Raw genomic sequence first — 26,589 nt, 5'->3', positions numbered from 1 at the left:
GTTTCTCAGTTGCAGCACAGCTCCGTTATGGGGTCACCGTGCCTTTCAGGATGGCACTGGCTTCTCTCTCCTGCCTTAGTTTCTGGCCCATCTTAAACTCCATGTTCCAGCCATGCACAGCTCTTGGCAGCTCACCAAGTGGCACAGGCTATCCCTCTGCTCCACGGCACAGACTGCTTTATCTGGAACTTCTATCCACGCTTCCCCCTACCTGGCATTTCCCAGTGCTGTTTCTATTGCCCCCCCCCCCCACACCATTTGTTTTCTAACCTTAACATCTAAATCTCAGCTTAGGTGTACCTCCTTCAGGAAGGCTTACAACACAGTGTAAGATAATGCTGTCTCTTCCCCTGTTATAACACTTATAAAACTTTTCTTTCTGAATTTAAATTACTCATCCCTCTGCTAGATGGGGTCTACCTATGCTCTCTCCCTCCCAGGGCAAGATCCTGGTCTTTGTGTTTGAAACAGTAGATGCTCTACAAATATGTAGATGAATGAATGCCAACAGTATTCACCAACGTGAATTTCAAGGGATGACAGAAACATTGTTTTTAAGAAAATGCATCCATCCATATAAGCATAAGACAGTATCAGTCCTTCTCTAGATCCCAGTGGAAGAGTGAAATGTGTTGTGGAGACAGCAAAGTGTGGTAGGAAACATCCAATTTTGGAAATCAGAAAAGCCAGATTGAAGAGCTAGTATGTTCACTCAATAACTAGGGGGCATTGGCGAAATATTTTTATTTTTCTGAGTCTGTTTCCTTAGTTATGATTTAGGGATTATAGCTTTTATAGAAGTATCACAAGACCATCATGAAGGTGAGTGGAAGGATAGTTCTATTATTTCTATTACTGTGATGTGAAAATAACTTCAATCCAAAAGTGATAAAGATTTCATTGTTTATATGGGATTATTCCAGTCCCCTTGAAGATTAACTGTCCTGTTCTATTAATTTATGCAGTTTTTATGGAAACGAGCTCTCAAAGATCGCTTTAAATATGTTCGGAGACCCATAGAAGATGACGAACAAGTGATGAGAAATAAGTGTAAATTTGGACACCGGAGAGGCCAGACGAAGAAATCTCTTACCAATATAAGCTTTGATGAAGTTAAAATTGTCCAGATAAAAGTAAGATTGGATATTTAAATGCTCTTATAACTTATTGATTTATTGATTGATTAAAGGATAATAAGTAATAGCATCTAACATCACTAAAACAGAATCAGATAGTCTTTTTGAAAACTGGAGGTAGGGAAGTCTGTTTGCATGGCTAATAATATGTATGATAATATGTCCAAAAGCGGGCTCCCAAAAAGAGTTCGAGCGGAGCATGTTATTCATCATCTCATGTTTGTTCTTTCTCAACCTTTGAAAAACTTGGAAACACCCTTATGTTCTGGGCCTTTGAAAAATTCCGCTTCATCCCATAACATAGATCTTACGTTCTTACTGCAGACAGTTTTTGGAGATCATATTGTAGGATAGCCTCTCCTCAAGGTTTCAGGGAAGCATGTAGCCCACATACAAACCCCATCCTGCCCTTTCATTGCCCAGAAGCATGTAGCCCACATACAAACCCCATCCTGCCCTTTCATTGCCAAGGACGTTTAGGCCTAAGGGCCAGGCAGCGGCTGGAGATTCCCCCAACAGCATCGGGTTTGCTGTAAATAATTTGCATGAGGGTCCTAATTACTGAGATCCTATAAATATCCTTTAACTACCTCAGAGCCCCCAGATATGGTCAAAGCCAAAAATGTCCCCTACTAATAAAGCAAATGAACTCCTTAGGAAGGATGTCCAAAGCTACCAAGTGTAAAAGAAGTCAACTTCCATGACTGCCAATTCTGTTTCCACCCCTGTCCAACATGAACATGTAATCCTAACTCTTCGCCACAAACACATTTATGTTAGTGAATGTACTTGGTGTGAATATTTCATTTTCTTTTTTAGCTGGTGTAATTAATTGATAGTAATAAAGCAACCCAGTTGGTCATCTCAATTTTCTTCGTACTTTCTATGAGCTCCAGGGGATAGGAAGAGTTTTTAAACATATTTTGAAAATCATTCATCCCCACAACATAAAAAATTTAGATGAAGCTGTATCTTTTAAATATCTTACTATAATTTTCAATCAGATTTTTCAAGTCCTAAGCCAGTGAAGAGAATATAATTTTATGCCTGCTCTTTGACCAGAAGACAAAGGAAAGGTAACAATTTAGTGGTGTAACTTGTTAGAAACTGTAACTGCAATATTCTAGTTGCAAACTAAAATCATGACAAGATAGAGTTAGATTAATTTTAGTTATCTTTTATATTCTGAAAATAAAAAGTCACTTTGTAAAGGAACATAATTATGTCATACATGAATTGGTTTTCTCAAGAAATCTGACTTTCCATATGTAAAAATGGAGTTTCTTTATATATAAAGTCTTACAAATTCAGTTTTCCTTCCTTTTCTATGATGCGTGGCTCACCAAAATTCATTAGAAAGAATGAATGTAAGCTCGGTAGATTAAGAATTGTCCCTAGCACTAGAACTCAAAGGAATGTTCATAGGGTCAGAGATCACAGGGCCTAAAGGGCCTCGTTATTGTTGACACATCATCACGGAACCAATTTGTCCACTTCCCTTCCACTTCCTTCTCAGCACCACCTCAGTTCTTCATGGAATGACACTCTTCATGGCTCTTCCCTTCTCCTCTCCTCCCCAAGACCCCCTGACAAGCCCGAATACTCAGATGAATCCCACTAAGATCCATGCAGGGACTTTTGCTACAAAAACACATCCCTATTTTCTCCCTCCCCACAAAACACCGAGAACTGAATGTACCAGAGTCTGAGATGAGTTAAGTTGCCATAGAATTTAGTTTTGACCTTACCAGCTGGGGCAACAAGAGATGATAGAGTGTCCATTGTTCACACCTGAAGAGACAGTGTTTTTTCTGGCAAACACCTCTAATCAATGAAGATTTACTCGTCTCCTCCTTACAAGTGGAGTCACAGACTATTGATTCTCTCAGAGACCGTAACATCTCTGTATGTGACCTCGTGTTCTCTAGAGCGAAACGCTTTAGAGTTGGGGAAAAGTTTATCCCAGAGTCTTACAGAAACAATGCGTTTCTGTACTTTGTACCCTGCGTGGCCACAAGGCAAATGGTAAAACCCTAAGAAGATCGGGAAGACAAATCCATTGAATAGACTACTAACAGAATTTGACACGTCGCATGAATTGCCTAAATGACTTCCCATCTCCGTTTTGAACTTCTGATATCTCCTTTTCAGTGTCTTGAAGATTTCTCAAAATTAAAGACATTTTGAATTAAGGTACTTCGGCAACATTCATGTCTTTTAAACGTTCTTGGCCGGGCACAGTATTTCCACGATATAGAAAACATGGAAAATGCTGGTGGAGGCTAGAAGTCAGGAGTCGGGCTATGCCCTCAAAGGCAGGGAAGTGGGTTTGGATGAACTAGAGGAAAATTTTAGAAAGGAGTAGTAAGAGAGGGGAAGAGATTTTCTTTTGTTTTGTTTCGTTGCTGTTGTGTCTCTTTTGATTGTTGGGAACAATTTACCAAAGAGCTGAAGGTAGATGTCTCAGTGGAGGAAGGAGTTTTTCTTAGCTCTGTCACATGGGCTTCTGCAGATAAAGGAGACAGCAGCAGAATTTGTGTGGGTCTGAGGCTAGGATACGGACATCTTTTCACTAATTTTCCTCCTATACAAGCTCCGGGCCAGTTCATAACTGCTAAACCTACATTATGAAACCCAAAGCATCTGCAACGCCAAAGCATCCACCTGTGTTTTAAATCTACCTGGGTTCCTCATATTCTATTGTAAAAAGACTCACCAACATGTTATGTGGATGGCTATGCTGGTCAGAATCCCAGACTTTGTTTCTAGGCCAAGTCGCCAAAATACTGGGCATTTCAGGGTGTTTAAGAATCTTTTTCCAGGGATGCCTGGGTGGCTCAGTTGGTTAAGCGACTGCCTTCAGCTCAGGTCATGATCAGGAGTCCCGGGATTGAGTCCCACATTGGGCTCCCTGCTTGGTGGAGAGCCTGCTTCTCCCTCTCTCTCTGCCCGCTGCTCTGCCTACTTGTGCTCTCTCTCTGTGTCACTGTCAAATAAAAATAAATTTAAAAAATTGTTTTTCCGGGCGCCTGGGTGGCTCAGTGGGTTAATGCCTCTGCATTTGGCTCAGGTCATGATCCCAGGATCCTGGGATCGAGTCTCTCGTCAGGCTGTCTGCTTAGCGGGGAACCTGCTTCCTCCTCTCTCTCTCTCTTTGCCTGCCTCTCTGCCTACTTGTGATCTCTGTCTGTCAAATAAATAAATAAAATCTTTAAAAAAAACATCTTTTTCCAACCTCATGACCTCATGTTACTGCTGTGTCTCACAGCCCAATGCAGCAGCTGTGCTCCATAGCTCGTATGTGTCTGACTTTTAGTTCTAGGTCTAAGCAGTTTGCAGCCCTGTGAATTGATAAATCTATTTCTTTTGTTTAATTCCCTTTGACAATATTTTGTCTTATGTCTAGAAACTGAGGTATAATTAGATTCTCAGAACAGTAGACTTAACTGAGTAATGTCCTAAGTTGCTGACATTATCCTGTTTAAGTGAAGATACTAGTTTTAAGAGCTTACAGGAGTTATATTGAACTGCATAGCCATGTGATGGAATTTTACTTTGCAGTATTTTTTTGTGAAAAATCTGAGGTGCTAATTAAAGTTGAATGAGTCCCACTTCTTAATTCCTGGCCTATCATGGTCGTTTTCCCATGTGAGGCCTGTTGCTATTCTCTTCTGTGTTTCTGTTCTCACCCCTATCTGTTCGTCCCTCACCTCTGCCCTTGAGCCACCATTCAATGTATTCTCTACATATCTTTTAATCTGTAAGTGTTCTAGAATGTGTACTATCATTTTGGGATACACACACACACACACACACACCCATATACATGACTTACTATAAATGGTATTTTATACTTCATTCTGTTTCACTTTTCTCACTAACACTCTTTATGACTCATTCATATTAGTGTACTTCTAGTCCATGATTGCAATGAATTATAAAGTACTCCCGGCCCCAAGCCCTGCTCCTCCTGGCTAGGAACTACAGCATAGAGAACACCATCATCCATGTCTGCTTCTGGACCTACCTATGTGTTACTGCTTTCGGTTGTCTGCCCAGAAATGGAGCTCATGGGGTGGAGGGTGTGCCTTTACTTACATTTGACTGATTAGTCTCCAGATGACTTTGTTTGTCTCATTCCCACAGTCATGCATCTTCCTGTATTCCTGCCAACCCTTGGAATTACCAGTCTTCTACATTTTGCCAAGTCTCTTAGGTAGCAAGTGTAATGTCATTCTTGTCATGATTTACATTTCCCTGGGTAACTAATGAGTCTGAGAATCTTCACTATGTTCGTGAGCCTTTTGAGTTTCCTCTTTTAGAAAGCTCCCTCTTTAGATCCATTGCCCATTTTTTAATGAGTTGGCATCTTTTTTTTTTTTTTTTTTTTGCTAATTTGAAGGAAGCAGTCCTTCCCATGCCCTAAGTCACACAAAGACATTCATTCTTCTACTCTTTGTTCTATTAAATATATTGTTTTCACTTTCATGTTTGGCTCTTTAAGTCATGTGGAGTCCATCTTTTCTGCTATTAAGTAGGGATCTCCTCAGAATGAGCCACTTTCTTAACCTCAGTTGCTAAAAATCCATCCTTCTCTCATAGATTTATGGTGACACTTATTGTATATTAAGTTCCCAAGTAGACGTGGGTATGTTCTGGGCACTGTCTCTTTGTCCCATTCGTCTCTCATTCTGTTTCTATGCCATTGCCACCTTACATGATGACTTAGTGTTTATTGCTTAGTATCATGTCAGTGCTTAGTGTACAGACATTTTTTTGTTGCCTGTGGAAGATGGGCATGGTCAGGAAAGTTCCTTAGTAAAGCAGTTTCTGGGGAGATTCATCCTCAGTTTTCAGAATAAGGGGAAGGACAGGAGACCCTTCTCTCAGGAATCATCCCCTGGGACTCACAGAACTGAAGCTTAGGCTAGGGATGCCACATTCAAGTGGGAGGGTTGGACCAAAAGAAGGTTCTGGGGATCTGTCAGCACCAGAAGCATCAGGATAAGCGATGTCTTACTCATGTGGAAAACCTTCTGTGACATGACGGGGATACCCTGCTGGAAGAATCCTGCCCCTGTCTTCCTGGGGAGGAGGTGGTAGTGGCATCTGGTCTGCATGAGGCCCTGGGCCTGGATCCATACAAGGTCACAGCCTCATGCTCATCCTTCCTTGGAAGTCTCTTCACCAGAGGATGCTTAGGTGGTCTTCTTGAGCCTCTGCCAGATGCCCCATTTGAAACATCAGGATGTAAATATACTTTTGAAATGCTTAAATTCTTCTTTATCATTTTTTTGGCTATTGCATGCATTTTTAAAATTTATTTATTTATTTTATTACCATATAATGTATTATTTGCTTCAGGGGTACAGGTCTGTAAATCATCAGTCTTACACACTTCACAACACTCTCCACAGCACATACCCTCCCTAGTTTCCATAACCCAGCCATCCCATTCATTCCCCCACCCTCCTTCCCTCCAGCAACCTTTGGTTTGTTTCCTGAGATTAAGAGTCTCTTATGGTTTGGCTCCCTCTCCTGTCCCGTCTTGTTTCATTTTTCCCTCCCTTCCCCTACAACCCCCCTCCCACCCTGCCTCTCAATTTCCTCATGTGAGTGAGATCATGTGGTAATTGTCTTTCTCTGATTGACTGATTTTGCTTAGCATAGTACCCTCTAGTTCCATCCATGTTGTTGCAAATGGCAAGATTTCATGGTTTTGATGGCTGCATAGTACTCCATTGTATGTATCTACCATATCTTCTTTATCCATTCATCTGTTGATGAACATCTAGGCTCTTTCCATAGTTTGGCTATTGTGGACATTGCTGCTATAAATATTGGGATGCATGGGCCCCTTTGTATCACTACATTTGTATCTTTAGGGTAAATACCCAGTAGTATAATTGCTAGGTTGTAGGGTAGCTCTATTTTCAAATTTTTGAGGAATCTCCATACTGTTTTCCAGAGTGGCTTTCCCAGCTTGCATTCCCACCAACAGTGTAGGAGGGTTCCCTTCTTGGCATCCTCGCCAACACCTGTCAGTTCCTGACTTGTTAATTTTAGCCATTCTGACTGGTGTCAGGTGGTATCTCCCTGTGGTTTTGATTTGTATTTCCCTGATGCTGAGTGATGTGGAACACTTTTTCATGTGTCTGTTGGCCATTTGCACATCTTTGGAGAAATGTCTGTTTATGTCTTCTGCCCATTTCTTGATTGGATTATTTGTTCCTTGGGTGTTGAGTTTGGTAAGTTCCTTATAGATTTTGGATACTACCCTTATATGATACATCATTTGCAAATATCGTCTCCTGTTCTTCAGTTGTCTTTTGGTTTTGTTGACTGTTTCTTTGGTGTGCAAAAAGCTTTTTATCTTGATTGTATGCATTTTCTTTTAAGTTATTGAGGTTTCCTTCACCCAGCAGAACCCTCAACCTATTATCATCAGCTTTTTGCTCATGGGATATAAACCACTTTGGTAAGAAGCTTTCTTCCAAAATTTTCTGAAAAAAATTTGGCTTGACTTTTTCAGGTATCCAGTTCTTTACAGTTATGACTGATCTTTTCATTTACCTTGAAAAGATCCTCCTCTGTCTTTATGAGGTAGATTAACTCTAAATTGGATATTTGGTGAAAATGTATTCTGTTTTCTTGAAGCAGTACAGAAAGTTTCTAGAGGAGCTTTGAAGTTTCTACAGGAGCTTTGGCTTCTTTCTAATTTGTTTTTTCTAATTGCAATGAGGTTCTCTCAGTCGAGAGACTTTTAATATGATCTTTAAGTGCATAGGTTGTTTTATCACTTAATTTGATTTACGTTTAGTTTCTTTTTAAGAGTTTTCAACAAATGACTTAATTCCTTTTTTTAATAAATGACTTAATCTTTAAATCAATTTCTTCAAAACTGCCTTTAATACCATCTTCTCAGAGGTCTTCTTTTAATGATGTATTTGTTATATCCAGTTCGGTGTCCCTACAATCTATTTTGTCTTCTCCAGAAATAACAGTTGTTCTAGTCTTCTAGTTCCTTATTTATCATCTGCTTAGAGGTTCTGTTTTTTATTGAAAGTGGGGTATTCAAGTCTCCAACTACTATTATTATTGAACTGTCTCTTTCTCTTTTTAATTCTGTTTTTGCCACATGAGTTTTGGGACTCTGTTGTTAGGTGTATGTAAGTTGATATTATTATATCTTCTTGAGGGATTGGTTCTCTTTCATTATAAAATATTTTCCTTTGTCTCTAGGATAATGTTTTAGTATAGCCATTCTATCTCTCTTTTGGTTTCTGTTTGCATGCTATATCTTTGCCCATCTTTTTTTACCTTTAAACAATTTGGGTCTGAATCTAAAGCATGTCTCCAGTAGACAGCATATATTTGGATCATTTGTATAATCTATTCTGCCAATTATTAAATATAGTTACTTATAAGTTAGAATTTATGTCTCCTTTCTTATTTGTTTTTTAATCACTTTTTGTTAGTTTATTCTTTAATTACTGTCTTCTTTTGTGTGTTTTTCTTTTGTATTTTCTAGTGTACTAATTCAATATCCCTTATTGTTTCTTTTAGTATATATATATTTTTAGTTATTCCCTTAGTGGTTACCCTGAGAATTAGAACTAATATCTTAATTTTTAAAGATCTAGCTTGGATTAATATCAATTTAATTACAATAGAATACAAAACCTTCATCCCTATATAACTCTATCCCTTTCCCCTTTTGTGCTGTTATTGTCACATAAATCACATTTTATATACTGTATGACCATCAACACAGATTTATAATTATTGCTTCATGCAACTGTCTTTAAAATATGATGGAAAAAAAGTTACAAACAGAAAATACATTTATGCTGTCTTTTATATATACCTATGTAATGACCTATACCAGAACTCGAATTTTTCATGTGGATTTGAGTCACAGTCAGATGTCCTTCTATCTATTTGCGAGTGACCAAGTATCTCAGTTTTTATTTATTTGGGAATGTCTTAAATTGCTCTTTCATATTTGAAAAGTGTTTTGCTGAATATAGAATTCATTTTGTTCATTGTTCTCTGGCTTGAGAATTGGGTATTCTGATATCTCAGTTAAATGGTTTTGGCTGCAGTAGACGGACAGCCTTGTCTAAAACTGGTCTAAATTATAAGAACTTTGCTCTCGTATTACAAGAAACTTAGGGGTAGAGGACTGAGAACATTATAGCTCCTCACCAATTTAACCATCTTGTTTCCTTATGACAATCAGTAGGATTGTTACTTCTCCATTATCTTGAAGTTAGATGTGGCCTTGAGACTGACTTTACACAGGAAATGTGAGCAGAAGTGCCATGTACGTTGGTCATCCAGTGTGCAACGCCCCATCTTCCCCCGTTCTTTATCAGTGATGCCAAACAACATTGCAGGTGGTGGAGTCAGGTCCCTGGGTGAGGAGGATGAGGACCTGGGCCCCAAGATGGGCACGTCACATGAGCTGCAAATAAACTTTCATTGCTCTAAGGTTTGGGGGTTGTCAGGTACAGAAGCATAATTTTGCCTATTCTGAGTGACACCAGGGGATCCCAGTATAGTATTTCAGGCTTTGGATCCACACCTCAGTTATTCTCTTTGTGTTGGCTCCATGAAGTTACAGAGGCATTTTTGAGGATCTCGCTGCTCCTACCATCCTTAGCCCAGGGATTTCATAGTCTGTATCTTTGTTCTTTATCTGGATTGGGGAGCTCTAGGAAAAGTATTACCATATATGATAATCAAAATGCTTACAACAGAGAGAAACTTTATTTTGCTTTATGTAAAAAATACCTAGTTTTAATTTTTTCAGCTAATCCATTTGGAGATTCTTTCTAGTTCTCAAGATGGAGATCATATCCATTGTAACCTTAGTTAAGGACATTTCTCAGAGTCTGAAACATGGCAGAAACAAAACTAATACCTTGTCCCATCTGATGTGAACTATCCTATCAGACATGTGGTGACAGTTTCTTTCAAGAGATTAACTTGTGTTTTTTTTAAAAAAACAACAATAAAAACCTCTACCTAATGTCCAGGACAGTGATGCAGGCATTCAATAAACCTTAAAGGTTGTTCTTATATTCCCAAATCCTCCAAACATTTGCTAAGTAAATAGATAAATCTGCCAGGTGCTAAATTACTAAGCTGACTTAGTAATTGATTCATTTCTATCTTACAACATTTTCTTTTCCTTAGTAATATAATTCATTTCTTAAAACATTTTCTTTTCCTCCTTATTGGGTATCCTGTACTTCCTAACTTTGAAAGTCATGCAGTAGTCTTGTGTGTTAACTTTCCTTTGCTTAGAAGTGAAATGGAATCAAAAGTTATGCAAAAACTGCTGAAAGGCCAAATGCTTAAGAATATCTTGTAGGTTTCTTTGGATTTCATAATGGCATTTACTGTTAGCTTCTTACTGCACCTGACACATAATGATTTATTGAATAAATACTAATCATTTTTATAGGCTTTTGAACAGCTGTTTCTCTCATGGTGCAGAACTGAGCACAACAGCAAAAGTTGAAGAAAAATGTTGAGTTAATTGCATTCGGGATATAATGCAATGACTGCCATCAGCAGGGGGCCCATGTGCTGATGCTGTGAAGTTTTACAAGTCAGCTGTGCTCTTAGAACCCTGGGCCAAGTGGCTGCCTTTTCCCTGATGACTGACTGAGCCACACACCTGAATGCTAAGCAAAGAGACTTTTCAAGTTACATAGAGGAACATTATTTCCACAGTCCTTATGATGACTGTGGAATTGAAAACCGGGATGATTGGAATGTGATATGTAGAAAACCCTAGTCCCTAACATAGCACTGCCCAGCAGAAATAGAAGACGGACCACAGGTGTAATTTGAAATTCTCCTGTAGCCACATTAAAAGAAATAAAGAAAAGTAAAAAGAAGCAGGTGGAATTATTATATTAGTATGTTTTATGTGACCCAGTATATCCACAAAATTATCACTTCAACATTCAGTCATTTTGAAAAATTGTTAATGAGGTGTTTTATTTTTATTTTTATTTTTTGGTATACTAAGTCTTTGAAAGTCCGCATTTTCAAAGCCTACATCTCAGTTGGGACTAGGCACAGTTCAGTGTCCAGTTGCCTCCTGTGGCCACCAGACTAGGTGACTCCAAGAAACACTGACACTCTCTTGGAGATACTGTAGTTGGCTGGGACCATGACCAGTTATCTGTTGAGGATGTTCAGAGCTCCAGACCCTGAATCTTAGATTCAGGACCTTTCCATCTGGCCTTTAAAGTCGATTTTTAAGGATATACATATAAGAATTATTAAATTGACACAGCTAGACACCTTCTTTGTAAACTTACTCAGATTGTAGGATGCCAAGCAACATTGTGTTCAATAAAAAAAGTCCGGGTGAGTTTTTATTCATCTCTGTGTGGGAATTAGTTATAACTATTTTGAACCATGCTGTGTCTTACTCTATCAAAAGCAGTCTCAATTTTCTGTTCAAATCTCACTTAGAGTGTCCTCCTTATTTCTCTTTCTCTCTCTTTTTTTAAAGATTTTATTTATTTATTTGACAGGAAGAGATCACAAGTAGGCAGAGAGGCAGGCAGAGAGAGAGAGAGAGAGAGAGAGAGAGAGAGGGAAGCAGGCTTTCTGCTGAACAGAGAGCCTGATGCGGGGCTCGATCCCAGGACCCTAAGATCATGACCTGAGCCGAAGGCAGAGGCTTAACCCACTGAGCCACCCAGGCGCCCTGTCCTTATTTCTGTTCAGCCGTGGGCTTAGATGACTGTGCTCTCTGCTACTCTACCCAGATCCCCCAGAGCTGCAGGGCATGGTGCTGTAGGAGCCGAGGGCCCACTCTCTGTTACCAGCACTCCTGTGGTCAAGGAGGTGTGGCCTAAGCTCATTACCCATTTTGGATCCAACTGAAATTAATGTTCTCGTTCATTTATTCTGATTCGTTTGAAGTCACAGATCCTATAGATGACTCCTACACTGCCCTTCATCGTGTCTATTCGTTGGGATTCCTTGGCTAGGTGTGATCTGTTCCCTGCTTCACGGTTTCTTCTTTCCATTACTTCTTGAGCACGGTTCCCTCCTCCACCCCCACCCCTGCCCCACCATCTTTACTGCCGAGACAGACATGTAGCAGCCAACTCTGCTGCTGCTCTGTAAGATTCAGGCTTCTCTCATCCCCTGGTTCCCTCTTGTCAATGTGTATTGCTAAGGAAACCAGCCTGTGGGAACAAGGCCATCCATTGTTTTGGAGAAGTCAGGGTTACACTAAGACCAGAAGCCCTGCACCTGGCCATCTCCATGCTTGAGAAAGTCACTTCCCCTTTGAAAGTCTCAAATTGCTCATCAGTAAAGTGAGAAGCATAGGCCAGACATTGTCCAAGTTCCTTCTGGCTCTAACGATACATGAATCATTAAAAGGTGAGAATTTGAAATTCTGAAGCAGCCTGCTATTCCTTTGAATACAGTACTTCAATCTAAGATAGGATTTTCTGACATTATGTTGGTCCAATCAGAAGAAGCTTTCCAGAAACTCTGCTTTCTATGACATATCATGAATTGGGTGGGGGTGTTAGGGGAAGCCATTCTTTATGTGTATACTTATCTATAAATGTCAATAGTACCAATTTTAGAACTCCCACTACAGTACAATAAAATGAAAGCTGTTTATAATTACAAACATTCCCTTTTCTTTTTAAAAATTAAGATTTTCCTTTTTATTGAAAAACTACTCATTATATACATTTGAGACTTACAGAAGAATTCTATATGTATAATTTATAAGACAAAGGAAACACCATGAGCCTCACATTCAGCTTTAAAATCGGAACACTGTCCATACCTTTCAGCCTGCCCATGTTTCACTGCCCTGTACTCTGAATTTTAGTTTTCTCATTTGAAACATATGAATTTGCCACATGTGTGAGGTGACTTATTTAGTTTTGCTTGTTTTTGCGGCTCATGTGATGATACACAGTATGTCATCGATGACTTTTTTTCTCACTCAATATATTGACTCTGGGATTCATTCAGGCTCAGTTCAGTTGTGTTATTCATTCATTTTTATATTGGCTTAAAATCTACTGTGACAGGAAAACAGAGTTTATTTGGATATTCTTTTATTGGCAGACATTTGCCTGGTTTCCAGTTTTTGCCTCTGTGAGCTATGCTGCTGTGATCGTTCCTTTTTTGTATATATCTTGGTGTATATGTGCAAGTTCTTTCCAAGGGTGTATGTGTAGAAGTGGAATTGCTGGCACATATTCAACTGTATTAGACAATGCCAATTGTTCTCCTGGTCGCTACAGACATTTAAACTCACTGAACTGAGTTTAAACTGCCACACCCCCAAGTAAGATACCATTTTGATCAGATATCAAGATAACTCCCTCCCACCTCAAGTAAGATACCGATAGGTTGGGAATAAAATGTTACTTGTTCCTATTTTCATTTTAATCACTTATAAGTTTTATCATCTTTCATATTTATGTCCAGTCATGTCTTTTACCTATTTTTCTGAGGTTGCCCCTTTTTCTTATTTACTTGTAAGAATTCTTTATATATTCTGTATTCTACTCCACCAGTTTTATCATTGTAAGTATGTTCTAGTTCATGCCTTGCCTTTTGAATTTCTTTATGAAAGCTGTTGACTGAAAGTTTGTAATTTCAATGTAGTTAGATTTATTAGTCATTTCTCTTATGACTAGTACTTTTAGGAACCCCTCTCCTACCTTGAAATGATAAGAATTATTTATATATATATATATATTTAAATTTAAAGTTCTGCCTTAACATTTATAAGCCATGTGTAATTTACTTTTGTATAAGGTGTGTGGTATAGATCTGTTTTCTTCTTTCCCATATGGCTAGACAGTTTTCTGTACCTTTTATAAAACAGTCCTCTTTCCCAGGCATTTGTGTTGTCATCTCTATTCTTTCCAGAGATCTGTGCCTAGAAGCTCCGCCATGTTGCCCTAGTAATGTCATCTATCCCCGCATCTTATCTATTCCCTATTTACATATTACATAATTGTAAACATCTTGATAGTATAGTTTCCAGTCTCTATCACTAACTAATGGTTATTTTTTTAAGAGTGCCTTGGTTATTCTGGGCTTTTTAATCTTTCATGTGAATTTCAGAATCATCTTGTTGAATTCTTAAAACATTAATTTTTGGTTTTTGATAGATTTTAGACTTTGATAAAAATATTATTGAAGATTTTGATAAAAATATTATTGAATCTAGATCTCCATTTGAAGGAAGGCGATACTTCCTTACAATACTGAGTTTTTCTAACAGTGAATATGGTAGATCTATTAATTTGTCTCATTAGTATTTTCTAATAATTTTATAATTTTCTCCATAAAGGACGTACATATCTATTATTAGTTGTATTCCCAGGTGCTTTTTACTTTCTGTTGCAACTGTAAAAAATTACATATTCTGTTTGTTAACAAATTTTTAATATTTATCTTACATTCAGTTGTTTGTAAAACTCTCTCCCTAACTCTAATAAATTATATGTACATCATTTTGAGTTTTCTCTTAAATAATCAGATCACATCAACTATGAAAGAGGACAGTTCGTTTCTATCTTTCCAATATCCATGCGCCTTTTGTTTCTCTTTCTTATCTTAGTACTCTGGGTAGGATCTCTAGTAAAAGGCTAAATAAGAGTAAAGCAGAGCAGCATTGTCTTGTTTCTGATTTTAAGGAAAATTCTTTTAAAATTTCAACATTAAAAATGTTAGTTCTAAGTTTCTGGTAGATAACTTTATAAGTTTCAAAAATTCCTCTTTTTATTTTGATGAACATTTTTTCCTTTAATTTTAAAGGGATGTTGAATTTTATACATTTTTTTTCAAGTTGAATTTTATACATATTTTTTCCTGCATTATTTCAAATGTGGTCATTTAAAAAACACTTTGGTTAATGCAGTATATGGTATTTACACATATTTAGATAATCCAGGTTAATTACAGAACTGTTCATATGTCAAAATTCTCAAAACCTATGTATTTTTGTTTCTATCACAGTGACCTTAAAATTCAGATTTCAGGGGTGCCTGCGTGGCTCAGTCCGTTGAGCGTCCAACTCTTGATTTTGGCTTAGGTCATGAAATTGGGGTCGTGGGATCAAGTCCTGCATTGGGCTCCCAAGTTCAGCGGGGAGTCTGTTTCCCTTTCTCTCTCTGTTTTTCCCTCTCTGCCTATGCTCTCTAAAATAAAGAATCTTTAAAAAAAAATTCAGATTTCAATATGAAAGGTATGTGAAATGTAATGGGTAAATCAATCATATTTCCCTTTATTTACTATAGCTCCTTTAGTAATGTCAGACCATTGTTGCATTTCTGGGATAAGCTTAAGTTAGTTGTTCTTTGTTCTCAATATTTATAATTTTGTTCATGAATGAGATTGACTTGTAATTTTCCTCTTAAAGTGTTCTTTCAGGTTTGGGGAGTCTTAGAATAGGTTGGAATCCTTCATAGAATTCCTTTTCCCCCCCACCTTCCTGACCCCGACTTCCTTATACAATTTGCATAAATTTGGAACACTCTGTTTTGAAAGTTTAGTAGAATTTGTCTATAAAACTTCCAGGACTTGGCATATTCCTTGTGGAAAAGCTTATTTTCTATTTATATTTATGTAAGATTATAGGGTTTTATTAGTCTCTTGGTAAGTTATCCTTTTCTAGAGATTTGATCACTTGGTCTGTCTTGCTAGTCATCCTACGTTCATAGATAGTGGATCTACCTGAAGCTCTCTTATGTTCTTGAAAAGCCCTTATGTAGGAACATTTTAGGCCTATTTTTTTTCATTTTTTATAAATGACATCTGCTCATATTCTGGTCAACTAAACAGTTTGCCAACTTGTTAACTCAAGTGCAGTTCTGCTGAGTATCCCCTGCACAAATTTTTCTTTCTTTCCTTCTTCTTTCTTTTTCTCTTTCTTTCTTTCTTGTGGCAGGAGAAAGTTTGTTGTTTGTTTATTTATTGTTTTAAAATATTTTATTTACTTTTTAATTTTTTTTAAAGACTTTATTTACTTATTTGAGAAAAAGGGAAAGCACAAGTAGGGTGAGAGACAGAGGGAGCAGCAGACTCCCCACTGAGCAGGAAGCCTGACATGGGACTCAATCACAGGACTCCAGGATCATGACCTGAGCTGAATGAAGCCAGATACCCAACTGACTGAGCCACCCAGGTGCCCCTTAAATATTTTACTTAAATTCTAGTTAGTTAACATACAGTGCAATATTAGTTTCAGGAGTAGAATTCATTGATTCCTCACTTACATACAACAGCCAGTGCTCCTCCTAAGTGCCCTCCTTAATACCATCACTCATCTAGCCCATCCTCCACCCACCTCCTCCCATCAACCCTCAGTTTGTCTCCACCCTTTAAGAGTCTCTTTTATGGTTTGCCTCTCTCTCTTCTTTTCCCCCTCCCATATGTTCATCTGTTTCTTAAATTTCACATGAGTGAAATCATATAGTATTTGTCGTTCTGTGGATGACTTATTTCACTTAACATGACACACTCTAGCTCCACTCGTGTCTTTGCAGATGGTAAGATTTTCAAAAAGTTTTTTTTTAACTGAGTAATATTCACATATATATTCCCATTTATATTTATATATACACAGACACATGGACACACACACACACCACCACCACATCATCATCTTTAACCATTCATTTGTCAATGGATATTTGGGCTCTTTCCATAGTCTGGCTATTGTTGATAATGCTGCTGTAAACAACATTGTGCATATATCTCTTCGAATCTGTATTTTTGTATCCTTTAGATAAATACCTGGTGGTGCAATTGCTACATTGTAGGGTAGCTCTATTTTTAACTTTTTGGGACACCTCCATACTGTTTTCCAGAGTGGCTGCATCAGTTTGCATTCCCACCAACAGTTAAGAGGGTTCCCCTTTTCTCCAAATTCTCTAGTGGTGTTAATTTTGGCCATTCTGACAGGTGTGAGGTAGCATTTCATCCTGGTTTCGATTTGTATTTCCTTGATGATGAGTGAGGTTGAGCGTCTTTTTATGTGTCTGTTAGCCATTTGGATGTCTTCTTTGGAAAAGTTTCTATTCATGTCTTCTGCCCATTTCTTAACTGGGTTATTTGTTTTTGGGATGTTGAGTTTGGTAAGTTCTTTATAGATTTTGGATACTAGCCCTTAATGATATGTCATTTGCAAATATCTTCTCCCACTGCATAAGCTGCCTTTTAGTTTTGTTGTTTCCTTCACGGTGCAGAAATTTTTATTTTGATGAAATACCAATAGTTCACTTTTGGTTGTGTTTTCCCTTGATTCCAGGGACATGTCTAGTAAGAAGTTGGTATGACAGAGGTCAAAGTTGCTATGGAAGGTCATAAGCTACCTATGTTGTACTCTTGGATTTTGATAGTTTCCTGTATCATGTTTAGGTCTTTGACCGATTTTTGAATTGTTTTTGTGTATGGTGTAAAGAAGGTGGTCCAGTTTCTTTCTTCTGCATCTTGCTGTCTAGTTTTCCCAACACCCATTTGTTGAAGGACTGTTTTGTTGTTGTTGTTGTTGTTGTTTTTCCCATTGGATATTCTTTCCCTCTTTGTCAAAGATTAGTAGACTATGTACTTGTGGGTCCATTTCTGGGATTTCTATTTTGTTCCATTTACCTGTTTGTCTGTTTTTGTGCCAGTACTATACTGTCTTGATGACTACAACTTTGTAATATAGCTTGAAGTCCAGAATCAGGATGCCTCCAGTTCTGCTTTTCTTTTTTAGGATTGTGTAAGCTATTCAGGGTCTTACAGATTTTAGGATTATTTGTTCTAGTTCTGTGAAAAATGCTGGTGGTATTTTGATAAGGATTGCATTAAATGTGTAGATCACTTTGGGTAGTACAAACATTTTATTTATTTATTTATTTATAATACTTTATTTATTTATTTGAGAGAGAATGAGTAAGAGAGCATGAGAAAGGAGAAGATCAGAGGGAGAAGCAGACTCCCCAAGGACCTGGGAGCCCGATGCAGAACTGGATCCTGGAAGTCCGGGATCATGACTTGAGCCGAAGGCAGTTGCTCAACCAACTGAGCCACTTAAGCACCCTTGGATAGTACAAACATTTTAACAATGTTAGTTCTTCCAACCTATGAGCATGGACTGTTTTTCCATTTCTCTGTCTCGTCCCCAATTTCCTTTATACGTGTTCTAAGGTTTCAGAGCACAGAACTTTTACCTCTTTGATTAGGTTTATTCCTAGGTATCTTATTGTTCTTGGTGCAGTTGTGAATGGTATCGATTCCCTGATTTCTTTTTCTGCTGCTTCATTATCAGTATATAGAAATGCAACAGATTACTGTATGTTGATTTTATATCCTGCAACTTTGTTGAATTCATATATTAGTTTTAGCAATATTTTGGTGGAGTCTTTCAGATTTTCTGCATAGAGTATCATGTCATCTGCAAATAGTGAAAGTTTTTAATTCTTCTTTGACAGTTTGGATGTTTTTTATTTCTTTTTGTTTTCTGATTGCTCCTCAACAAAGTTTTCTAGAAACACTTGCTTTTTTGGCTACTCAAACTGATCATCTTGGATTTTTAATATGCTAGGTATTTCCTAGTCATCCACCCCACCCAATGTACTCAAATTTATAGTAAATATAATTGATGGTTTGATGATTTAGTGTTACAAAATACCCACTGTTATTATTTTGAATTTGGATTTTATGGCATAGTAGTGCAGTTATAAAAAGGCATTTAAAAAGGAAAAATACAAACAGTAGCAATAACAAAACCTTAATTTAAAACCTCTTTATCTCTTTTAATATTTAAATGAGCAGAAATAAAAAACATTCCTGTTAAGTGTGAACCTTGTAGATAATCTAGGTTTCTACTAAAAGGGTATGTAGAATATGAAGTAACTCTTACATCTTTTAAGAGAACAGACTGTAAGTAATGATAGTAAGTAATGAACTATCTGATTTGCTAAAGACTATCCATTTGTTACCCACAGTCAAGGCTAAGTGTAATCACACGTGGTAACCCTCACCTTAGGAGTCCATTACAAGTGCAATAACAGACTATGATTCAAATTCTCACAAAGTGTTAAACTGCCACTTGAAAGATGAAACATATTGATATTTCAAAAATATTTTGCAGGAAGAAACTGTTTGCTTAGATTCTGAGACAGATGAACATATTAACTGGTTCCAGCAGGAATATATGAAAACAGAAAAGAACTGGAAAGAAATTGATAAGAGGATGAGTCAGACTTTGGAAATAAGAAGAAAGTTGATTGGCAACAGAACACCTCTCAAGGATGTTCTTAAAATGTTTCCTTTCCTGAAGTGCCCTTATCAGGTATCTTTATTTGCTTATAATATTCTCTAATTTTAATGTCCAAATGGATTTTTTTTCTTTTCTTTTGGAGTATAATAGCACTATGTAGCAAATGGTGGGTGTGAATCTCAGTAGGGTGTGTAGACTCCACAGGCTGTAACTGGGACCATTTGGTAAGAATTTCTGGAAGCATATTCTAATAACATACACTGTCTGCCTTCAGATTTAAAGATTTCCCTGTCATTGAACATACTGGGGAGGCTGGACGGACCACTACTTAGGGGTGTTTTGACAGTGTGAAACATTTTCCCTTTGCATACATTTAGACAATCAAGATAGTTTACTAAGGAACTGTTAGTCTGCAGCATTACTCAAAATCTATTTCCTTTATGATCCCAAATAACTTTATAAAGTGGAATATATGAAATTTAACAAATAAATCAAGTACCCTTCCATTTAGTTTACTTACAGGGGCCTTTAAATGGTCCTATCACAATCTTAGTGTAATGTTAGCTGAGTATATAATGAAAGATTCATTGAAGTTTTTACCTGGGAACACATTTCATGGAAGAATTCTGTGGGCGCAATCAACTGTTTTGAAAATAAAAGTTATCCATGTTATTTTTCCTCCACAAAATGAAAAAGAACTTGCCTGCATATTTTATTTTCATAATCATGCCTATAGCAAACATCTGAGTGCTTACTACATAGGGGGCGTATTTTCCGTGCTCTACACAGATTATTTTATCTGTTTGTCTCTCAGCAACACTACCTTAGTTATTGGTTGTTTTCCCTTCATCTTTGGGTTGCTACCAAGAGTAATAGCCAGGAGGCTTTGGCTATTTCAAGAGTACAGTCAAACCGACAGCCCATAAACCCCGTAAGTGTAAGGAGCATATTTTAAACATGTTAGTAGTTCTCCAAGTGCCTTGCAGAATATTGTGCGTGCAATACAAATGAAATATTGATTTTTTTTTTTTTTTTTTTGGAATGCTGAATGAGTTAGTGAATGGTTGGTGTCTTTGTCTGGACTGCTGTAACAAAAATATCATGGACTGGGTGGTTTATAAACAACAGAAATTTATTTCTCAATAGCTCTGGGGTTGGGGTAGTCCAAGATCAAGACACTGGCGGGTTTGGTGTCTGACAGTCTGCTTTCTGGTTCATGAACGGCACTCTCTAGCTCTCATTTCACCTGGCTGAAGGGGCAGCATAGCTATCTGGAAACTCTTACAAAGGCAGGAATCCCATTTGTGAAGGTTCCACCCTCATAACCCGTCCCCTCTCAAAGGCCCCATGTCTTCATTCCATCACATTGAGCATTAGGTTTAACATATGAATTCTGGGGGGACATAAGCATTCAGCCCACAGCAGTTGGTGAGACTGTCTGGACACGGACGCTGCAGCCTTAGGAGGTCTTCGTGGGTGTGTGGCCTGCACAGGTTTAGTGATTCAAAGAGATAAGCTATGGTTCAGCAGCCTTTCAAAGAATGATAGTGAGAATGAATCTGAGTCGGGGGGGGAGCAGGTTTTAGACCCAAGACGGGGTGTCTCGTGCTTTGTCTTAGGTCTCTTTTTTTCCCATTCCCTCAGGCATTTCACTCTTTATATCCAAAATATGGATTGGGATATGGTTTTTGTAATGACTGTGTTACTGAATGAATAAAGTTGTCTATCTGTTGTTTTAAACAAAAGAGTTGAACGTTTCCGCTTTCTTTAGGAAGTGCCTGTCTAGGCCTTAGCCAGCCAGCTGGGATTCACAATATTTATAAAACCCTTGTTGTGCTTTCTAAAATAAAAGCAAGCTCAACCTAACTTACAAACACCCAGCTAACAAACAATCCCTAGAGCAGGACAGCTGTCCCTGCTCCAAACTACTCCCACCACTTGTTGCTACTATCATTGTGAAGCCCTGTGAGCCTAGGGAGCTTGTGCTCACAGGTGTGGCAGAAGAGAAGCAGCCAGCATGGGACATTGGACTGGAGAGTTTACATGGATCCTTCGTCACCACCTGCATTCATCACCCTCCTCCCCTCAAAACACATTCTTTGAACAGAAAATCAGAATGATATTTAGGAACAAAGATTTTAGCCCTAAGTATACTCATAGCTACAGAGGTGCTATTGCTCTATAATTTCTCACAGAACAAAGCCAGGATATATACCTTTGCATAGGTGTACATGTGTGCATGCACACACACACACACACACACAAAATCAAAATCTGTATCTGTTCATATATCCATATAGCCATGAGGTTGCATTTATACCTTCAAGTCCAACCCAAAACAGAGGGCTTATTCTAATTGACTCCTTTTCCATACATTCTGACTCACTTTAACAGCACCCATTGGCACCCATTATCCTCAATGTATTTACTTATTTGTGTCACCTTCCTCAAACCTCATACAGCCAAACTCCTGGTCATGAATGATCGGCCACAGAAAAGCTCCTTTCTCCACACTCCATGTTTTGTCTCACAGGTTACTAATCGTAATCCTCTTTTTTTTTCCTTGTTATTCAGTTCTATTGCTCTATCTTCAAGTCCATGAAACTTTTCTGTTTCCCACATGCATTTTCCTATTTGGTGATGTTTTCATTTCAGTAAATGTTATTTTTGAATTGAATTTCAATTTGATTTTTTACATATATAAGTATATATCCCATTTCTCTGTTGAGATGCCCCACAGTGATGATACATGGAATTCACTGGACTTACCATGTTCCCCACTATCCTCGATTAGTGGTCCACTGAAGGTTGCCTAATAAGAGAGCCACCATGCCTTTATGAGAATGTGCATTCCAGTTTTCTGATAACTACTTTTGGACCTAGTCTTTGGGCAACTGATGATCTACCAAAATGTTCAAGAAATGATGAGACCCCATGGGTAGTATGTAACTCTTCTTTACAGAGTTTTAGGGAAAGAAATGAGTACTTTGATTCCTACCAGTGTGAGTGATGATGAATTGTCTTATAAAGCCACCCTTAAAAAAAAAAAAAGTGGGGTGGGGCACCTGGGTGGCTCAGTGTCAAATAAATAAATAAAAATCTTTAAAAAAAAAAGTGGAGAGAAAGGCAAGGGAAACAAAGGCAAAAATGAACTATTGGGACTTCATCAAGATAAAAAGGTTTTGCACAGCAAAGGAAAGTTGACAAAACCAAAAAACAACTGACAGAATGAGAGAAGATCTTTGCAAACGACATATCAGATAAAGGGCTAGTATCCAAAATCTATAAAGAACTTACCAAACTCAAGACCCAAGGAATAAATAATCCAATGAAGAAATGGGCAGAAGACATGAACAGACATTTCTCCAAAGATGTACAAATGGCCAATAGACACATGAATAAGTGCTCCATATCACTCAGCATCAGGGAAATAAAAATAAAAACCACAGTGAAAGACCACCTCACTAGTCAGAATGACTAAAATTAACAAGTCAGGAAATGACAGATTTTGGCAAGGATGTGGAGAAAGGGGAACCCTCTTAGACTGTTGGTGGGAATGCAAGCTGGTGCAGCCACTCTGGAAAACAGTAAGGAGTTTCCTCAAAAAGTTGAAAATAGAGTTATTCTATGACCCAGCAATTGCACTACTGGGTATTTACCCTAAAGATACAAATGTAGTGATCTGAAGGGGTATGTGCACCCCAGTGTTTATAGTAGCAATGTCCACGAAAGCCAAACAATGGAAAGAGCCCAGATGTCCACCGAGAGATGAACAGATAAAGAAGATGTGGTACACACACACACATATACACAGGAATATTATGCAGCCATTAAAAATGAAATCTTGCCATTTGCAATGACATGGATGGAACTAGAGGGGATAATGCTTAGCGAAATAAGTCAGTCAGTGAAAGACAATTATTACATGATTTCACTGATATGTGGAATTTAAGAAACAAAACAGGATCACTGGGGAAGAAAGGAAAAATAAAACAAGATGAAAACAGAGAAGGAGACAAACCATAAGAGACTCTTAATCGTAGGAAACAAACTGAGGGTTTTTGGAAGGAAGGGGCGTGGGGGGATGGGGTAACTGGTGATGGACATTAGGAGGGCATGTGACGTAATGAACACTGGGTGTAAGACTGATGAATCACAGACCTGTACCACTGAAACCAATAATACATTATATGTAATTAATTGAATTTAACATTTAAAAATGTTTAATTAAAAAAACAGTGGGGAGGCTCCAGTGTGGTGGAATTCTCAGACGGGGAGAAATTGGGCAGTGGCAGGAAAAGGTGGTTTTGAGTAAAGGGGTTCCCATACATGTAAACTGGTTTTGCTCTTACTTTGTAATCATATTGCCTATACCTGTTTCTCATCACTTACTTTTGTCTCTAAAGCTCTCCTCTTTCGAACACTATGGTTAGGTATTTTTAAAATTTTGCTTCCTGGGCGCCTGGGTGGCTCAGTGGGTTAAGCCACTGCCTTCGGCTCAGGTCATGATCTCAGGGTCCTGGGATCGAGTCCCGCATCGGGCTCTCTGCTTGGCAGGGAGCCTGCTTCCCCCTCTCTCTCTCTCTCTGCCTGCCTCTCCATCTACTTGTGATTTCTCTCTCTGTCAAATAAATAAATAAATAAATAAATCTTTAAAAAATATTTTTTTTGCTTCCTAAGATCTAACAGTTTTCTTATTTTGCTCTTGTTGCACACCACCTAAAGAAATACAAGGTCCTAGAATCTTAGCTGGAAGCCGAATAGCCAAAATACACATATATCGTTGAACCCTCATTTAGTTGAGTCTGTGCAAAGTTTTAATTCTATGGGTATAGAAGTTTGCTATGTCCATTATTTATCTTATTTATCCTATTCATTTCAGATTTTCTTCCCCTCCTCTGTCTTTTTAAATCTTTACTCCTCCACTAAAGCTACTCAGATACCTTGTATATATTTTAAACTAGCATTCAAAGCTTAATATAAGCCTAAAGAGTTATTTACTCCTTACATTCTATACATTAGCTTTTCTTGTGACCTTTTTCTTCTTTTTCCTAGATGTTCAGAGAATTCCAACTTCTTACAAGAACAGATATTTATAAGAAAATAAAGCACATTTTGGAATCCTATTCAGAAAATATACTGACTTCTTTTTCAGTGATGGACAATCCAATCAATATTGCATTGCAAGAAAAAATGAAACAGCACACAGATGAAGAAATGTTGAAACGTTAGTAAATTTGGGTCTCGGGCAATCTGGTCTCAGTTACCTGGATAATTTGGGATAATTAGAAAAGCTCTGTTTTAGAAATAAGTAATTCAGTGAAACAACATGCAGGATGAAAAAAATTCTCAAATAGGGCAAGTTGAGGTACAGAATTGAAAGTACACTTGAGGGGCACCTGGGTGGCTCAGTGGGTTAAGCTGCTGCCTTCAGCTCGGGTCATGATCTCAGGGTCCTGGAATCGAGCCCCGCATCAGGCTCTCTGCTCAGCAGGGAGCCTGCTTCTCTCTCTCTCTCTCTCTCTCTCTCTCTGCCTGCCTCTCTGCCTACTTGTGATCTCTGTCAAATAAATAGATAAATTAAGTGAAATCTTAAAAAAAAAAAAGTATACTTGATCCTGTAAAATTATATTTAGGGGAACTAGTTAGCTGTTAGTGTCATAATACACATCATGAGGTAACGCATGCTAAAATCTTCCTGGCTGATGGACAGAGAGTACAGGGCTCTTATCTTCTGGCCATGACTTGGAGGGCAGAACATGAGATCCGGTTTTTATTAGATGGCAGTGTTGGTTAAATAGTTGTGAAACACTGATGCAATAAAGCTGGTTTATTCTCTGTAGAAGGAAATGACTAAACAAACAAACAAAAATCCATGTTTAAAAACTGGCTTTTGCTTATAGTTGGCAAAACCTTATTTTCACTTGGACTTTAAGCACATTTGTTTTGGCAGATCTGAAGATGACAGCCACATGTTTGCTTCTACCAGATGTTTTCGGGGATGATCCCAGCCTTTTTGTCATTGTGAATGAGAAGGTATGCAGTATGTCAGTGGTCACTGGGTTTGACGTTTCACATCTTCATATGATAATTTATTTGAAAACAGGGTGGTGGTCTCTTTTGAAGTACGGTTTCATCATATTTACAAATATGCTGCACTACGACAAGTTCATTTACTGTAATATCATGGTTAAATTGAGGCACATTTTATTATTTAGCTATTATCCACATCACAGAGTGTTGAGTCTATTATCTATTATTTCAGGTGCAAGTTTCCACACCCGTGTTAGAAGTCAAGAACCCTTTCAATGTCGATGTCTGCGAATTTTCTTTGTATTTAGAAAAAGAGAAGCTCACAAAGGTAGATGACTGTATTACGGCCTTGGCTGCCCTCATTGCTGCCTTCCATGTATTTGGAGTTGAGTGTCCAAGAAGACTGTCCCAAACCCTCAACTTCCTAGAGACGCTGATTTTTGATATGCACAGTCCAGGTTTTCCTTCTATGAAAGAAAAGGAAAAGGAAGTAGGATTTCAACATCCAGTCACTTAATGGCGTGCCAAATATTGCATCAGAATTAATCTCTGGGATTAAAAATTTTTTAAAAAATTTATTAAAAAAAATTGTTTTGACTTAGCGTTATAGTAGAGGTAGGTATTAGAAAACTGTCTTGTCTCAAAGATGCAAATGAATTTCAGTACCTTCTATCTTTATGCTTAGATACTGAAAATTCTTTGTGAAGTTCTGTAATAAAATACTATGTTAAAGAGCTGTTGGAGTTCTAAGAAATTCAATGATCCAAGCTACACTTTTTAAAAAAATAGTTATTTATTTTTTTTGAGCGAGAGTGCACACGTATACAAGTAGGAGGGGCAGAGGGAGAAGGAAAAATAATCTCAAGCCAACTCCGCACTGAGTATGGAGCCCAATGCAGGGCTTGATCTCATCACCCTGAAATCCCAAGCTGAGCCAAAATCTAGAGATGGGCGCTTAACTGACTGTGTTACCTAGGTGCCCCAAGAGCTACACTTTCTAGGGTGCTTTAGCTTTAGAAAGACCCTCCACTTCAGATAACTCAAGTCCTTTGATAAGGGTAATCACACCTTACACTTGGCCCAATATGTGCACCCTCGGAAAACCTGATACCCAGGAGCTATACATTTGTG

At 38.0% G+C, this 26,589-nt stretch overlaps 1 protein-coding gene across 4 annotated transcripts in view; it reads left to right on the top strand.

Moving 5' to 3' along the window:
* The window catches only part of SAMD3 (sterile alpha motif domain containing 3), a 52,959-nt gene extending 26,775 nt beyond the window's left edge, over nt 1–26,184 (top strand). For all 4 annotated transcript variants that reach the window (XM_059399152.1, XM_059399151.1, XM_059399150.1 and 1 more), the window contains 5 exons: nt 966–1,133; nt 19,297–19,497; nt 24,481–24,652; nt 25,379–25,461; nt 25,691–26,184. In XM_059399152.1, coding sequence (XP_059255135.1) covers nt 966–1,133; nt 19,297–19,497; nt 24,481–24,652; nt 25,379–25,461; nt 25,691–25,975 — 909 coding nt within the window. In that variant the 3' untranslated portion in view covers nt 25,976–26,184. The remainder of the gene's footprint in view (nt 1–965; nt 1,134–19,296; nt 19,498–24,480; nt 24,653–25,378; nt 25,462–25,690) is intronic.
* The last annotated feature ends 405 nt before the right edge of the window (nt 26,185–26,589 follow it).

Source organism: Mustela nigripes, chromosome 5 (assembly GCF_022355385.1).
Source record: "Mustela nigripes isolate SB6536 chromosome 5, MUSNIG.SB6536, whole genome shotgun sequence".
Lineage (NCBI taxonomy): Eukaryota > Metazoa > Chordata > Mammalia > Carnivora > Mustelidae > Mustela > Mustela nigripes.
This window is presented reverse-complemented; position numbering and strand designations above follow the sequence as displayed.